A 17,627-nucleotide genomic window follows, 5' to 3' on the forward strand; every position below is an offset into this window, starting at 1 on the left:
TGCCTATAGAAAATAGGTTCTTTTTGTGGGTACCCCCGTAAGGCTAAAATGAAATAAAACATTACAGGACTGACTGTGATCTCAAACCGATCAAAATATCTGCTGATTGGTTCTAAAGTTTGTAGGAGGTCAGTAACCTGTGTAGAAAAATTAGCTTTTATAAATAAATAAAAAATCACACAAAACATTAGTTTATCATCTTATTAAAGGTACTGCGCAATAGAATTTTCCTTATCCTTTTTTGTTTGCCATTTATTAAACTAAAAAAATATAACACTTCCAGCGTAATGTAAGTTAATCATACAAAGGTGCTTTAGATTGAGAACTATGATAAAATAATGGAATACTTTATGATGCAAATCATTTATTAATTCATTATTATTTATTTTTATGTTTCAGGAATACGACTGTATACGTGCAATGATCAAATTTACGGTTACGTTATGGTTCCTTTAGAAAAAGATGATGCTTTGTCTTATGATAAACTACAGTTAACTAATTTAAGATTGGAAATCATGGGTAAGTTAAAATTTACTATTCATTTTTTTTTAGTTTATTGTCAAAAGTAAGTATAATTTATAATCTGTATGTCCATCCATCATTCCAATTGTTGATAATTCCATCCTGGAGATTCAGCAGTAAATTTTTTTCACTATGTTATCCACTGAATACTTTAGTTGAGTTAAAAAATGAGTTGGATTTACTTATAATAAGTTTGTTTAACATTAAGTACCTGTGTGTATGAAATAGTTATGGTTTTGTAATTAATATAGAACTTTTCCCTCTTGGTGCTAAAACTTTGACAGCAGAATGTTGTCATTCAATTTGAATGTGTTTATTTACTCTCTTAAGTATATATATAATTATTTTTAGTTAATCAGTTAAATTACTTTCTATTTGAAGATTCATCTTTGGCTGATTAAAAATGCTAGTGTTCTTCCAATACACGTTGTGTTGTACCTCTAGAAACATATATTTTTATTCATTTAACATAATCACTCATACAGTTCTCCAGTGTACAGTAAGGTTTGTTATAATGTATTAAATAAATTATTCTTATTAAAAGTAAGTTTTTGTTGATTAAAATATTCCAGTGTACTATAGTGACTATTGCAGATTGTTATCTTAAACTACATTTCTTTAGAAGATTTGGATGATTGAAAAAGTAATCTATTTACTTTTTTCATTTTTAAGATTTTTATTTAAATAGGAATTTTACATGGAATGCTCAAAATAAACATTTTTGTGATGTGTTTACCTATAAGGATTTAACTTTTACTATCTTTTGATTAATTTACAACCCTTGAAATCTACTGCAAAATTTCTGAACGAATTAAATCTAAACCTATACAGATGGTTGATCTGTCTTCATAATTTTTACATAAAATTTTTGGGATTAATCTGTCCATAAAAGAAGGTGGGCGGTTAGTGAGGTACTGATTTGGTGTTTTTATATTTGAGATAAATTTTATTTTATTTATAATTACCATTATTAAGTTGATTAATTATTTATTTTGACAGTTAGTTATATTTGATTTTGTTTAATTTTTTTGCTGTATTTTATTATATTCATCTCTGTAATAGATTCTCACCTAAGATGAATATTTAAAATTAATTCATTAATTTTCAGGATTAATTATTTTAATTAATTGTTCAGGGTATACTCATTTTGTGATACTTTATACTTCATACAGAATTGAATCAAGTTAGCTTATAATCTGGATTTGTTCTTTTTGTATGGTGTGTGTGTATGTGTGTGCGCACACGCATGTGCACGCACATATATACAATTTTTACAAAAATGAGGAACTGAATTAGTTGATTGAACTATTACCATTTACTGGATTGAACTATTACAGATATATTGTGTCAGGTGATGATAACTCGAAAGCGTTTTTCGCCCAGAAAAAAAGAATTGATATTGAATTAACTGAACTGACTATTTTACTGAAAGAGGAAACTATTTTTCCATTTTTAATTTTTTATTGAATTTGTTAATAAATTAAAAGATTGGTTTTTCAAACTTTTTTTTAAATTTAGTGTATAATTTGAAAGTTATTGAACAAAGTGTTGTAATCTTATTAACATGTGATAATTTATGCTATTTAACTTTTTTTTCATTAAAAATCAAATGTAAGTGAAAATTTTTTATTTTATTTTATGTAGAATAGAGTATTAAAATTTGTGTTTTGGTTTAGAAAAGAATATAAAATGATATTCATATGTAAGAAGAACACTTTGTACAATAATTATTGATTATATTCATGTTAGTGGCTTCATTATTATTATTATTTAATCTTTGGAATAATATTTTGTAATTTCCTTTTAAAAAAGAGAATAAGCTTACTGTCTATTATGGATAGGAATGACCTTGCTAAGATCCATACGATTGGAAAGTAATACTGTCTTTTCTTTTCCTCATTAAAAAAAGGCGATGCCAGTTTTGTTTGTTGAATTTAAAAAAAAGAGTATTTTTCTGTTATATTTACAACTGGTTAATTGATAAATTTATGTCAGTGTACTGTAGGATATGTTTTTTAGATATAGAAGTCTGTGTATGACTGATCTTCATTCCCACCTTACCTTTTTTAAGGCCACTAACTCAAAAATCCAAAAGTAAGTTGCTGTGCAGCTAATTGGATTTTCATCCAGCATTAACTTAAGAAGTAGTATAACTCTTGGATTTAGTATATTAAACATGATTTCATCGTTAGCAACACATCCTTATAAGACTTTTTTTCTGTTTAAGTATGGTTTTCAATCTGGAAGATCCTGGGTTCAAATCTCAGTTAGGCATGACATTTGTCACGTGATAAAATTCATCTCTGTCACTGTAAATTTGGATTAGTTTGTTATTGTTTAAAGAAGAAAATAAATAAATAAGTAGATATCTGCTCACCTGCCTGGCTACTTACTAGATATTCTAAGCAGTCCTAAACTATTAAGTTGCAAAGGATGTGGTTTAATATATTTTAGAGTATCTGAACATTTAAAATTTAATTAAATATTTGTATATTAGATGTCATAAACAAAAAAAAAATTGTAGGTGATGAGAAACAAGTTGCTTAAAAAATTTGTATAGGCAGACCATTTTCAGATTAACAAGAAGTATTCCTGCCAGGCTTTTTAAGGACAGTGAGAAGTGAACCATTTGCACAGAATCCAACATACTATACTGCAACAGTATGCTAAGCTCAATGAACTGTGAGAGTTTAAGCTGTATAAATGATGTCTTCACTCTGTCCTTCACTGGCCATGTAGTGATCATCATTACTATCAGATAATGAAATGATTTTAAATAGTGACATTTGTCCGTGCTTTACATGTTGTGTCATTGCCATAAGTCAGTACTGGTACAAAATAAAGCAACAGAAATTATGTTCCCCTTCTTTTGGGAAACAATGCCTTAGGTACAACCTGACCCCCTTAGGGGAAGACACAAGAATCTTGTGACGATTCCGGTTGCCACACCACCCCGTATGTTCCTAGCCCTGATGGGCTGTATCGGAGGTTGTTTTTTAGACCCTTTAAATCTCATAACGCATCTTACAGTTATCAGTTTGGCCTCTGTCAGGATGCCACGAATGCAAATGTCTTGGCAGATGTTTCCATCAGTATTAACATTACTTCATATGACTTCTTCCAACTTCAACTAACTACTATAACTTACAACTCTTTATCTATTAAATTAACCGATTGTTGTATGTATACTGATTATTACTTAAAATGATTTTTTAATTAAATTGATCAATTTTTAATTAAATCAGCAGGAGTTTTTGGTTAGTTTTTTTTTGAGCAGGTGGATTTTTGATTAAACATTCTACCTTACTTTATTTTAACCTTCATCATGTGGTATTCTGCCTATTGAAAGGTCCCTGACACCATTGTTGTCTCCATCTATTTCTGTCCCGTACCTTTCTTTTCATTTCATCATAACCTTCACTATCCTTTATGTCATTTATTAACTTCACCCTCTCCCCCCCTCTTCTTTTTTCACCTTCGACAGAGCGTTAATTAATGTAACCTTAATTTACTTTCAAATTTTCAACAAAAAAACTTTTTTTTATTAATATCCAACATGTAGTGTTTCAACATTAATTTAATGATTTTTAATTCTGGGCAAATAGTATTGTTTTCGAACTTATAGAAACAGAATATCTTTCATTTTTTTTGAGTTTTCATAAATGTTGTACTATTAATTTGCAAATTTAATTATGGGTAATTAAAAAACTTGAGAATAGTATTTGAAGGAGTCTCATAATTAATATAATTTTTTGTTACTGTCTGGTAACTTCTGTTTATCACGATAGAAATTTTTTTCTATATTTGTTAGCATTAATTTTAAGTTGTTGATTTCAATGCTAAATTGCTGTTAGTTTTTTTATAAATTTATTGTATTTGTAAAACAAATTCATTTTGTCTAGTGGAGAGTCCACCGATGGAAGTGAGTGACTTTTTAGAACACTGGATTGAACCGGTTGAAATCAATAGACTAGGTGTTGATAGGGTGTACATGATAAACTTATTGAGACGTCCAGAAAGACGGCAACGAATGGTTGACTGTTTCCATGTATTAGGAGTTGATGCAAAAATTGTTGATGCTATTGATGGACAGTAAGTCATTGCTATCTGATAATTTGCATGTTGTACGATGCTGCATGATAAGATTTTTTTTTTATGATTATCTTGTTTAGTGTTAATTGAATCTTTATTACATAGGTTTGAAGTTTTTTGGTGTATATTTTTGTCCCCTTTGATAAAGAGTTTGTTATTTTTTGTTGTGATTGTGAAATGAATTATTGAAATTTAAGTTGAGATTTAACTAAGAAGTTCAATTTTTTGTTATTTTACTTGTAATTTCTGAGCTATTCAACCATTATAGATGTTAGCAACTATGTTGGAGTTAACTTGTTATACATTTTCCAGACCCTAGTTAGAAATCAAACCTAAAGAGTAGTAGGCAAGTATATCATATAAACCACCAAGGCCGCTGGTTTATTATTTTTTTAATGTGTACTGTTGTTCTTTTGTATTATTTTGATTGTAAAAATGGTGGAAGTGTCAATTTATATGAGTGGAAACATATCAGAATTTATGCTTTGAAGGGGAATAATCTAGATATCAAGCTTCTTAATGAAAGCATAAACTTTGTCATTCATAAAATTTTTTTATCATGTCCTTGTAAATTCACACTCAAATCATTTAAATGTGAAAATACATTAGCTAAGTAAGCCAACAACAACATACAGTAATAATTTTGTAAAAGCATTTCTTCGCGCTCTTGCAGTGTGTAGGTCTGCAGAGGGAGTTTAATTGAGGTACTTGATCGTGGTAGGATCCCGGGTGGCTAGGGTCTGGCCTAGGCATTGGATTAGTTGCAGGTAGGCGCAATGGTTTCGCGCCATGATTATATTGGTGTTGTTTGTGATTTGATTGTGGGCTCCCACAGCTGGGGGTAGCCGCACTGTCGGGGTATGGTAGCCTGTGTGATCGGGGATGTGGCTTCGTTCTGCCGGTGGCGGTACAGATCGTGACTTGGTAATGCCACGCGAGACTCCATGATGTGACCGGGTAGGGGTGTGGGGTTTGCCCCTGGCTCCTGTGCAGACTGGAATGAGCTTATGTTCCCCTTGTTAGGTGACCTACATTAGTCAATTTATTTGGGAGTAGGTCTGAATTTCTATGTTGCGTAAGACATAATTTTGATTGATATTATTGTAATATTGATTTACCTTTCAACTTGTTCATTTTCTGAGGCATTCATAGTCATGAACAGTGCTGTCAAATCTGGACTAGGTGCGGGGTTCGCGCTTTTGCAGTTTCAGTCAGTTAGTTTGAGGGAATTATGTTAGGTTGGATGTGAAGATGCTCATTTGAGGTCTATGTGAAGGCAAAATTTGATTTATGTTTTACTAATACAAATGTTTGCCGAGGCATTTACATTGGTGGCTTCCTGATCGACGCCTGGCTGATGACTGAGATGTAATCAGTTAGAGGGTCTAAAGATGACCTCTGGTAAAGCCCCTCAGGACTTGGAATGGAGAGGGTAATGGAGACCAGTAATGTCACAAGGTGGGTGGGTGTCTTCCCCCTGTGGGGTTGAAGTGATTGAATAATCTTGTCCTTTTCCAACGGATTCACTAGATGTAGATGACTCAGTTTTTTACAAATTTATCCATTTTGCATAAGAATATAATTAAAAAAAAAACAGATATACCATTTGGCTGCACACTACAAAAACAAAATCTCAATTGTTATTATTATTTTCAATGAAACTGTGCTTTTAAAAACTTAAGTAAATGCACCAGACGCACGCTCTGGGTTCAAAATTAAACTGAAGTTCTGCAGTCCCTTATGCTTCTATTATACTGCTGAGAGCATGATTTCTTCATGCAAACGTATCATATGCATGTTTGAACATGACACTTTCACAGAAAATGTTAAGCAAGCAGACCAAATTACAAGAAGCACGAGCATATGAAATTGGAATTTGGAAATTGCTCAGTTTATACATTTAATACATGCACGTTCATACCTGTCAGTATCAACGCAGCTAAATAGTTTTAACTAGGGTTCATTGGGGTTGGGGTTGGTAGATCGCAAAATATTTATTATATATTATTTTTTACTTTTTGGGGGTCTTGTAACTAAAAAGGTTGCGAATCCCTATTGTAGAGAGTAAACGTTGCATTCTGTGTATATCTTTTGCTTCAGTTACTCAGTTAGCTGTTATATTTTATAATTAATATTTTTCTTATTAATTACAGTTTCTGACTGCATAATTTTTTTTTTATTTTGAATCAGTTTGTCAGTTTATGTAGTGATCACATATTTCCAAATTTTAAGCTTTTCCTAAGTTTTCTCGCAGTGTCCCAAAAATTCCTGAATATCTTATTTCAAAACAGAAAAAACCTTCATTAATTAATAAAATACATAGTTATTTTGAATTTACTGTTGAGATATTTGGTGTCATGACTAAACTTTATTATATTTGATTTATTCATTGATTCATTTGCGTCTTTTATATTCCATCCTTATGTTAATATTATCATATTTAGCATTGAATGTTTTAGGATATTATTACTTACATTCAGAATTATTGAACAATCTAATAAAATTACATTTATTATTTTTTTAGTAATAATATTTTTGCTTTTAAAAATTAAAGTAGTGTGTAGATTATTATTAATAAAATTTAATCTTGTCTACCAAATCACAGAAAAAAGTTTAAAAAGTAGCGTTATTAATTTTTTGTCAATTGCTGTGTTTCATTATTAATATTTTTGTATTATTTTCCTGATAATTATGGCTATGATTAATAAAATATAATCAATTTTAGTTATTCTTTTGTACTATTATGCTTAGGCAAATTTAAAGAAATACTTGAATGCAGTAGTTTTGATTATAAGCATTCCCAGGTTTTCCCTCCAGTCACTGCAATCATCTGATTTACTGATGAATTTTGTACTTTAAAGGTAATGTTAAGTGGTTTTCATTGGCTGTCATTCTTAGTTGCCAAGTTCATTATGCCTGTCCAAGAGAATCGTGTATCTACTCTTCCCTCTTCATTTGGGTCTTGTTGCTAAAAGTAATGGACCTTTGTTGGGGAGCAAGTCTGTTCAGGCTCACCATGGTTTACAGCACAGCCAAATTTTACCCAGGAGCAGTCACTTGATTCTAGTGAATTACATTGCAAGGCAGAGTTTCTTTAACAATGTTCATGAAAACAACGCAGAGCTACCATGCCACACATGGTAGCCCTGGCTACCATGCCTGGTACTTATATTTGGGCAGTAGAGGTGTAAAGCAGAGATCGCTGTCCACAGAGTCGCATTAAAACATGAAATAACCCATGCACACAGAGTCCACCTGCTCGGAGAATCTTCCTACCTCCCAGAAAAATAAGGGTCACTACTACCTCTAGTTCAAAGTTAATTAGCTGACTTGTGAATCGTGAATGTTTTAATGTTACCATCACATCATGGGGAGCTAACAGCTACCTGGTGGTAGTAGAAACTCTGATCACACAACAACTTGTCTTACATCTGCTGCATACTCTGTAGATTTATTTTGCTGTACAGGACATTACTTTGGTTAATCCCATAATAAAAGTCTATCCTTCACAAAATGTCACTAGAGTGTTATAGGCCAGTTACTTTATCCATCAGAAGATTACATTACCAATTAATAATAGGCAGATAAAAGATATACTTAATAGAATTAATATATTTCCACCATGCTCCGACAAAGATTCAACTTTTAATAAGGTTTTTTATTGTGTTTATATTTAGGCAGTGAATCACTTATTTCCTACAGGGGGTCTAATAATTTGTGGTGTATTTTTGGTATAAATAAGCCTTCATTTTCTCATACAAATTGTAATTTAATTAACTGTTTGTTACTATTTTTAGCATAGATTAATATTTTATTTTGTCAATAAATGGAATAAAAATATTGTTTAAAGAAAATTTGACAACAGTGGTGTGCTATTATATTAATTATTCTATTAAAAACTAGTCTCAGTATTGTGCAAAACACAATTAATTGTGTTTTTATTGTTTTTTGTTATTCTATAGCTTGTTGAAAAATTATTGAAATGTTTTTTCAACATTTATACTTTTTTCATTATTAATTAATTTGTATATATATGTATTAACAAATTAATTAGTAATGAAAAAAGTAAATAACTTGCAGAATTGTTTGATACATCACTGAATAAAGAATATGTTCAAGTTTCTTTTATTTATTACATCAAGTTTTATTTATTACATATACATACATATAAACAGGAAGTGCAAACTGAAAGAAGATTGGATTAAAGAAAAGTGTTCAGAAGTGGAAAAAGAAATGATTATTAGTAAAATAGATGGAGCATGCAGGAAAGTTAAGGAAAATTTTGTGGTACATAAATTAAAATCTAATAGTGTGTTAAACAAAGATTGTGCACCGATTTATAGTACAAAAGGAAATGTCGAAAGGTGGGGTGGAATATATTGAAGAGCTATATGGAGAAAATGAATAAGAAAATAGTGTTACAGAGGAAGAAGAGAAAGTCATAGAGGATGAAAGGGGAGAAATAATACTGAGATCTGAATTAAAGAGAGCATTAAAAGATTTTAATGGCAGAAAGGTTTTTGGAATCGACAGAATACCTGCAGAATTACTGCGCAATGCAGGTGAGGAAGCGATAGATAGATTGTACAAATTGGTATGTAATATTTATGAAAAAGGGGAAGTTCCATCAGACTTCAAAAAGTGTTATTGTCATAATACCAAAGAAAGCAGGAGCAGATAAATGTGAAGAATATAGAACAGTTAGTTTAACTACTCATGCATAAAAAATCTTAACTAGAATTCTGTTCAGAAGTATTGAGAGGAGAGTGGAAGAAGTGTTAGGAGAAGACCAATTTGGTTTCAGGAAACGTATAGGGACAAGGGAAGCAATTTTAGGGCTCAGATTAATAGTACAAAGAAGATTAAATAAAACAAACCAACATACTTGGCATTTATAGACCTAGAAAAGGCATTCAATAATGTAGACTGGAAGAAAATGTTTAGTATTTAAAAAAAAATTATGATTCAAGTACAGAGATAGAAGAACGATTGCTAATATTTACAGAAACCAAAAAGCAACGGTAATAATTGAAAGAAACATAAGTAAGTATGAAACATAAGAAAGAAGCCGTAATAAGAAAGGGAGTCCGACAAGGATGTTCCCTATCCCCGTTACTTTTTAATCTTTACATGGAACTAGCAGTTAATGATGTTAAACAACAATTTAGATTCGGAGTAACAGTACAAGGTGAAAAGATAAAGATGCTACGATTTGCTGATATAGTAATTCTAGTTGAGAGTAAAAAGGATTTAGAAGGAACAATGAACGGCATAGATGAAGTCCTATGCAAGAACTACTGCATGAAAATAAACATGAACAAAACGAAAGTAATGAAATGTAGTAGAAATAATGAAGATGGACCACTGAATGTAAAAATATGAAGAGAAAAAATTATGGAGGTAGAAGAATTTTATTTGGGAAGTAGAATTACTAAAGATGGATGAAGCAGGAGCGATAAAAAATGCCAAATAGCACAGGCGACTTGAGCCTTCAGTCAGAAATATAATTTGTTTACATCAAAAATTAATGTAAACATCAGGACAACATTTTTGAAAGTATATGTTAGGAGTGTCGCTTTATATGGAAGTGAAACTTGGACGATCGGAGTATCTGAGAAGAAGGTTTTGAAATGTGGTGCTATAGGAGAATGTTAAAAATCAGATGGGTGGATAAAGTGACAAATGAAGAGGTATTGCGGCAAATAGATGAAGAAAGAAGCATTTGGAAAAATATAGTTAAAAGAAGAGACAGACTTATAGGCCACATACTAAGGCATCCTGGAATAGTTGCTTTCATATTGGAGGGACAGGTAGGTACAAGGGAACAATTATGCAGGCAGGCAACATTTGTAATATGTAAAACAAATTGTGAGGGATTTAGGATGTAGGGGGTATACCGAAATGAAACTACTGGCACTAGGTATGGAATCTTGGAGAGCTGCATCAAAGCAGTCAAATGACTGAAGACAAAAAATAATACATACATAAAGGATATTTCTAAATTAGGTATACAAAAGTACCTTTAATAAAAAAAAAACTAAATAATAATGATAATAATAATAATGAAAAAAGTAAATTTAATAATAATGAAAAAAGTAAATAACTTACAGAAATGTTTGTTACAACACTGAATATCTAAGTTTCATTTATAAATGTTAAATATGGCTATCTTTTTGTAACAAGGCTTTTTGGTTACAGATGTCCCATCTGTAACCAATTTCTTGCCAAATCCTATAAAGAATGTCTTGTTCTATTGTGGCAGCTGTTTGTGTTGTCTGGTGCTGCAGCGTGTTGACATTTCTTGGTAGTGGAAGAACAAACACTCTGCCTTTAATGTAACCCCATACAAAGAATTCCATTGGAGTTAAATCAGGTGAGATTGTGATGGCCAGGAAATTGTTCCACCATGTCCAGTCCAAGTGGGGACGTTGCTATTGAGATTGCAACAACTGCAGGATGGGCACACAACTTGGTGGAAAATGAATGAACTCCTTTTGACAGCTTACAGCATAAAAAACATTTACCTTAAGCAAGTCCCTTACATTTTTGATTGTGTAATGTGGATTCCACTCACCCATATTGAAACATTATGTTGATTCACTCTACCGCTGGTTTCGAAGGTTTATTTTGTTACTGAACACATTTTTATTAAGATAATTATCTTCAGTGTCAATTTTGTTTGATTGTTTACACAAAATTTAGTTAGTTTATTTTTATCACCTTCATACAAAGCTTGTGTATCAGTAGGTGTAAATATCAGCAGTAAATCAGTAGTATGTGTAGGGTGTAAATGACAGTCAGTTATGCAGTATCCTCCACACAGTAACTCTAGGAGTATTCAATTCTAAGTTGGCACGTTCCGTTGATTTACCTGGACTGAATGAATGTCTTTTGCACTTGTTCGATTGCCGCTTCAGAAATGAAGGTATTCTCTAACCTGGCATCCAATGTTATACATAACCTATTTCAATGAAACAATTGTACCATGCAATAACAGATTGTCTTTAAGGTGGTTGCTTTAGTTATAAGTTGTCTTCAAACGGTAGTAGCCAATTTGAATTCATGAAACCACAAACAACACTGAGCTTGGTCTGCACCAGTATACAACTTCAAGAAGTCTGATGAAATTACTCATTTGCGTATGCTAACCTAGAGAGAATGTCAGGAACTAATGCTGTTAGTTGGAAATGAAACTTGAAGATATACTTATTCAGTGATGTATTGAACGATTTTGTAAGTTTTTACTTTTTTAATTATTAAAAATTACTTTTGTATAACTAATTTAGAAATACTCTGTATACACATTTATATATCTAGAAGGTAAACACTAAAAAGTATTGAATTAATAAAATTTCATCTTTTAACATTTTTGTATTCTGATATTTTTTATACATGTTATATGGTACTCACCATGGTACTCATATATGGTTATATGGTACATGTTATATGGTAAGTTAATAACATATTGCTGGTAAAAACATTTTTCTTTTTAAAAATTCTTAAATTATATAAGCTTACATTGTTGTACATTACTGATGACAAAAAAATTACATTTATCTAAATTTCATTATAATACTGGTTGTTCTGCATGCTGTTTAGAAAATTTATCTATTAATGTCCACTTGATCTTTGTAAGTATAACTGTAGATTACTTATTTTCAATTCTTTTGCTGTTAGGCGTGGGCATTTCCCACCATCTTCAATCTTATGTTCTTTTCTTTCATACACTTTTTTTCTGTTTCTTGTACTGTGCTTCATTAAAATTGCCCTCTGTGTTTGTTTCGCTAATAATGATTCCCTAATAACGTATCAAGTTTATTCCAGTTTGGAGGTGTATTTGGTTTTGTTACATTTCATTTAGTATTTTAGAGTTTTCATCGCTTATATTAAATTAAAATTCTGTAAAATATTGTATGATAAATTCAATTCTAATGCCTTTTCATGCATTAAAATCATGTTATTGTTATCTAACAAACTACATGCTGGTGTATGACAAGCATTGATTGTCAATAGCATTTTGAGTTGAACTAGATTTGTATTTTATTAATTTGAATGCAGATTAGAATTTGCTTAGGATTCAACAAGGAGATCCCCTTATTGAATGCTCTGCATGTATGACTGTGTTATTATCTGCTGCAAAGTGAATTTGCCGTTGAAAGTTTGATTTGTCATTACATGATACAGCAAACCAGTAGTGATAAGTAAATAGTATTTTAAACACATTTTAGGTAATAGAAATTTTTGTATTACTCAGCTTGTACTGTTTATTTTAAACTTATTTTCTTCGATTGGATAGGTATTATTTAAATCAAAGTTTTATTCATCACTGTTTCTATCTGTTGCTATTGTCAAAGGAGAATTAGATTTCATAAATTTTTAATGTTCTTATTTGGACTAAGTTATACATTATTGCACGTGTTTTTAATTTTTAACTTATGTTAACTAAATACTGTTCATTAAATAAAATATATGTCTAATGTCAAAATCTATGTATTTTATAGATCTGTATCCCTCGATGTAAAACCTTTATAGTTGTACTGCTCTTAATAACATATTTAAATCTATTAGGTTAGATATTGATAAGTTACGTCTTAGATTCTTTCAGTAGTAAAAAATAAATGTACTAGAGTGCACTGTTTACTGTGGGATGTGTGTGAACAATTTTTTTTGAATGATGCAATGCCATTGCTATGTAGCAGAGGATTTATAACTAACTTCACCAGTTGTGGCTTAAAAATTGTTTTTCCTATTTATAAATGAATTTACCATGTTAGACTCTTATTATTACAGTCTCATGCTCTTGAAGTCATATTAAATAAGGAAATTGTAATGCGTAACCCTGGTAGTTTACAATGTTGAAAGAAAATTTTTTTCTGTCTATCTTTGCGACAACATATCATATAGACAGCCAGAACATGAATGTTCTGGCTGTTGACTATATTTTTCAAATATTTTCACATAAAAAAAAAAAAAAAATCATTTTTTCGAATGAGTGTAGATAGTGATAATTAACCAGTCTTTCAAAAAATGGTAAACTTGTTTGTTGTTTACACAAACTGTCTTATATTCTTTCTTATGGCTATAACATTAAAAAGTATTTGTTGTACAAGTGGGATTAGTCATGAACATCTTTCTCTGAGATTAACGATGTTCATTATACAATCTGTCTCTTTGTTGTAAAGACAGTTTGTTGTAAAGACAGTCTTTGTTGTGTTATCTTTAGTGCAGAAAAAGGTAGTGTTACCTGTTTAATGCAGGTGTTATCTGCATTTGAGGCAATGTGACAGTATATGCTTTTTGGAGCTGATATGCGATAATATATTTGGTTCAGCAAAGAACCCAACAGTAGACAATTTATTCCATGTTCTTGCTGATAATGATTATGATTATGGGAAAAAAAAATTAAAAGTACTTTTGAATTGGTTTTATTGACTATATAATTTCTCACTTAAAAGTTTTGTACTTATCTGTTAGACATCTATAACCAGAGGAATTTCCTCTACAAAATAAAAAAAATAATCATTGAAACTACCATTTAGTAAAAGGTTAGGCTTGAACAAAATATATTTGAAAATTATATGCTGGTAAAATTAAGAAATTCCTTTTTTTTAAGTTTGCCAAAAATAACAAGAAAATAAAATCTTGGGTACGATAATAAATTGTGTTCTTAAGTAATTATTTCTCCGAGTAGTATCCTGAATATTGAAGGGAATGGGATTTGAAAAAGTAATAAATACTAGAGCTACACTTAAATTTTTTTTCCATGGAGTGCAGTTCATTGTATTGAAGCTCGCACAGTTTTATATGTGTGAATACTGGAACCGATGAATAAGATCTTTTTTTAATCATATTGTATTGCAACTTTAAAAGAAGTATAATAAATTTCTTATTTATTACTTTGTATTTAAAAACTCATAAGAGTTTATTGAAAATTTTTTAACAATAGAACTTTTCATCCTTTACATATAGTATTTCATAAAATCTTGTCTATTCATAGCATTGTACTTTGTACACTTTCCAAAAGAAGTTATCATTTATGTAAGTTGTTAATAATGTAAGTTATGTACATTCTGTAGATTCTTTTCAGTTTTTTCTTTCATCTAGTTTATTCCTGTGCAGAACATTAGAAACTAATTTCATTTGAATTTTTTGTATACAGTTATATAAATAAAAAAAGTTGTTCTGTACAGTATTGCATCGGCTAATTTATCCTGGATAAGTATAGTTATATCATGGATACAATATTTAATAGTATGAATATAATATCTGTATTAACAAAATTTTATTTATGCAGAAAAAATATGTGCATCCAATTTTGATTTACTTTATTACTTACATTTACATTTACATTTTTATTTACTTTTTGATGTTGTTAGATTGTATGATCTATTTCGCGTACATAGGTGCATATAAACTTTCTTAAGAATTTCTCATATGCTTTTCCTATTTCACAATGAGTTAATTTCATGTATGTATATTTTATAAAATTTTTTATTTGTATTTCTTACATTTTGTATGCAATTGATAAATTTCATTTAAATATTTATTTACTTGTTATTCTGAATTTTTGCAAGAATATGATAAATTTATTCATTGTGCAACGAGTGTCTATTACATTTGGTGAATAAAATATCTATGATGTGTAAGTAATATTTCACTACTTGTTTTTAACCAGAAAAACAATGGTGAAATCCGTTTTTCTGTTATGCCTTCTTTATCGAGTTATAAGCATTCAAATAATATAATTATAATCTCAGATGGGTGTTGGAAGCTCATACACAGCACCCTCAGAAAGCGAATGTTTGTACAGGAATTGTTGGTCATTTTATTGTATGGCCTTTTATTTTAGATGACAATCTTACAGGAGATGCTTACTACAGTTTGTTAGCCGATAGGATTTTACCAAATATTTAGGGAAATGTTGAACAAGAATTAAATATTAACGTATGATTTCAGCAAGATGGGCATCATCTCATTATTGTCTAAGGGCATGGCAGATTTTTAAATGAATAATTTCAAATCGCTAGGTAGGTCGTAGAGGAGCCTTAGAATGGCCTGCCATGTCCCTAGACCTGTCTCCTCTGGATTACTTTTTTTGGGGGGTACCTAAAACATAATATTTACAAAACAAAACCTGCAGACATAGACAGATTGAAAAGAAGAATATTTGAATATTTGAATCTGCTTGTATACTGCCAGACGTGATACAGCAAGTTATAAACAGATATTACTTGAGGTTAGCACACTGCCAAGCTGTAACATTTTGAACATTTATTGTAGAATGAAATGCTTTCAAAATTTATTTTATTAGTAATTTACGATCGAAAATATTTATTTAAAATTTTAAAATAAATATTGTAATATTTAAAGTAAATAATATCAGTTAATATAGCCGTTTAATTTGTTTTTGTGTTGTTAATTATTAGTTATCGTTTATTATTAACAATATTATAGCGCTGTTTAAAGTTCGTTATTGTATGCGTTATGAATGTAAAATGTAATATAATTGTTCATACAGCATGTTTTAACTCATTCTATTGTTAATACAATTTTTCCGTTGTTGCAAGTCTGAATGCTTATAACTCGATAACAAGGCATCGACAGAAAAACTGGTTTCACCATTATTTTGCTTATAAAATTTTAAATCAAAATCACGTGTCATCTTTCAAACTTACTATTTAAAAAAATTAACTTTGATTCAATTTGCGGATCCAAGATGGTAGACAAAAATTAAAAACCCACCATGATCATAATGTAGATATTTTATTAAACTATATAGTGAACCCCATTTCTTTCTCCCTCCAAATATCTCTTAGATATGCAGTGTAAAGCTGTGTATGTATATATATATATATATATATGCATAATTAATTACAGCAAGAGCTATTGTAATAAAAAACTAAAATCTCATGTTTCTAAATTATTAATTAGAATATTAATTTATCTGTAGAAAAGGATAATTTAGAGGTGGAAGGAAAGGTTTATGTGTTGAAGGCCAAGTTGTTTCCAGAAAAAGGATAGACATATGAAGATTAATTTTTGTCTTGAGATTAATTTTGGTAGGCGCTTGTAGAAAAACCAAGTTGTTTCTTTGGCTTTGTTGAGCTTGATAAAGTATTTGATAGTTTAGAATGAAATAAAATGTTTTGTATCGTAACAAAAATAGAATTGAAATAAACAGATAAAAGAATTATCAGTGAATCGTGTAAGAATTAGTTAGCTACAAAGTAGTAGTAAATTATAAAAGGCAGTTGCGCTACATGATGGAATAAGATGGGAATAGAAATTATTTTCTTTGCTTTTTACATGTCTTTGGAATAAGCAGTAAAAGGACTAAAAAAAAAATTTAAGGATAGAGTAATAGTCCTGGGATAAAAAATAAAAAATAAAAATGTTAGGTTCACTGATTGTATTGTGTTTTTGTTGAAACTAAAGTGAGTTAGCCTTAATGAATAGAGTAGTATAAATTCATTGCTAGGAGGGAAATTCAATTTGAAAGTAAACAAGTAACAATTTGAAAATAAAAGTAAACAAAGATGATAAAATGCAACAGAAGGAGAAAAATTAAGAGTTAAGGTAAGAGAATCCAGTATTTGGCAAATTTTGTTACTTACAAATCGTGTTACGATTACAAATGAAGGGTGAAATAAACAAGATATAAAAACAAGAATTCCCTATTCAGAAAAGTTTTTAAGCAAAAAAAATAAATTGCTGATGTTGATGTAACAATTGAATGAACCGATTAGAATTATTTTCAATAAAAAGTTTTTGAACTGTAGCGGTCGATAACAGCAGAAAGTGAATAATAATGATTAACAATGATGAAAAAGAGGCTTTTGAGATTTACCGTTACAAAAGAGTATTAGAAGTAAATTGAGACGGTTGAGTATGAAACGATAAGGTTTTCAGATAATTTGAAGTCAGAACTTTGTACTAGAATCTGTTAAAGAAACATAATAAGAACAAGATGGGCGTTATATTAAAGGAGCTATTGTAAGTGAATTTATTTTCTG

General features: G+C 30.1%; 1 protein-coding gene across 1 annotated transcript in view; it reads left to right on the top strand.

Moving 5' to 3' along the window:
- Positions 1-17,627, top strand: part of LOC142329255 (glycosyltransferase 25 family member) — a 239,710-nt gene that overhangs the window by 14,184 nt on the left and 207,899 nt on the right. The window contains exons 4-5 of the mRNA XM_075373676.1: positions 400-519; positions 4,425-4,614. Of these exons, the coding sequence (XP_075229791.1) occupies positions 400-519; positions 4,425-4,614 (310 nt within the window). The remainder of the gene's footprint in view (positions 1-399; positions 520-4,424; positions 4,615-17,627) is intronic.

The sequence above is a fragment of the Lycorma delicatula genome, chromosome 8 (genome assembly GCF_047948215.1).
Source record: "Lycorma delicatula isolate Av1 chromosome 8, ASM4794821v1, whole genome shotgun sequence".
NCBI lineage: Eukaryota > Metazoa > Arthropoda > Insecta > Hemiptera > Fulgoridae > Lycorma > Lycorma delicatula.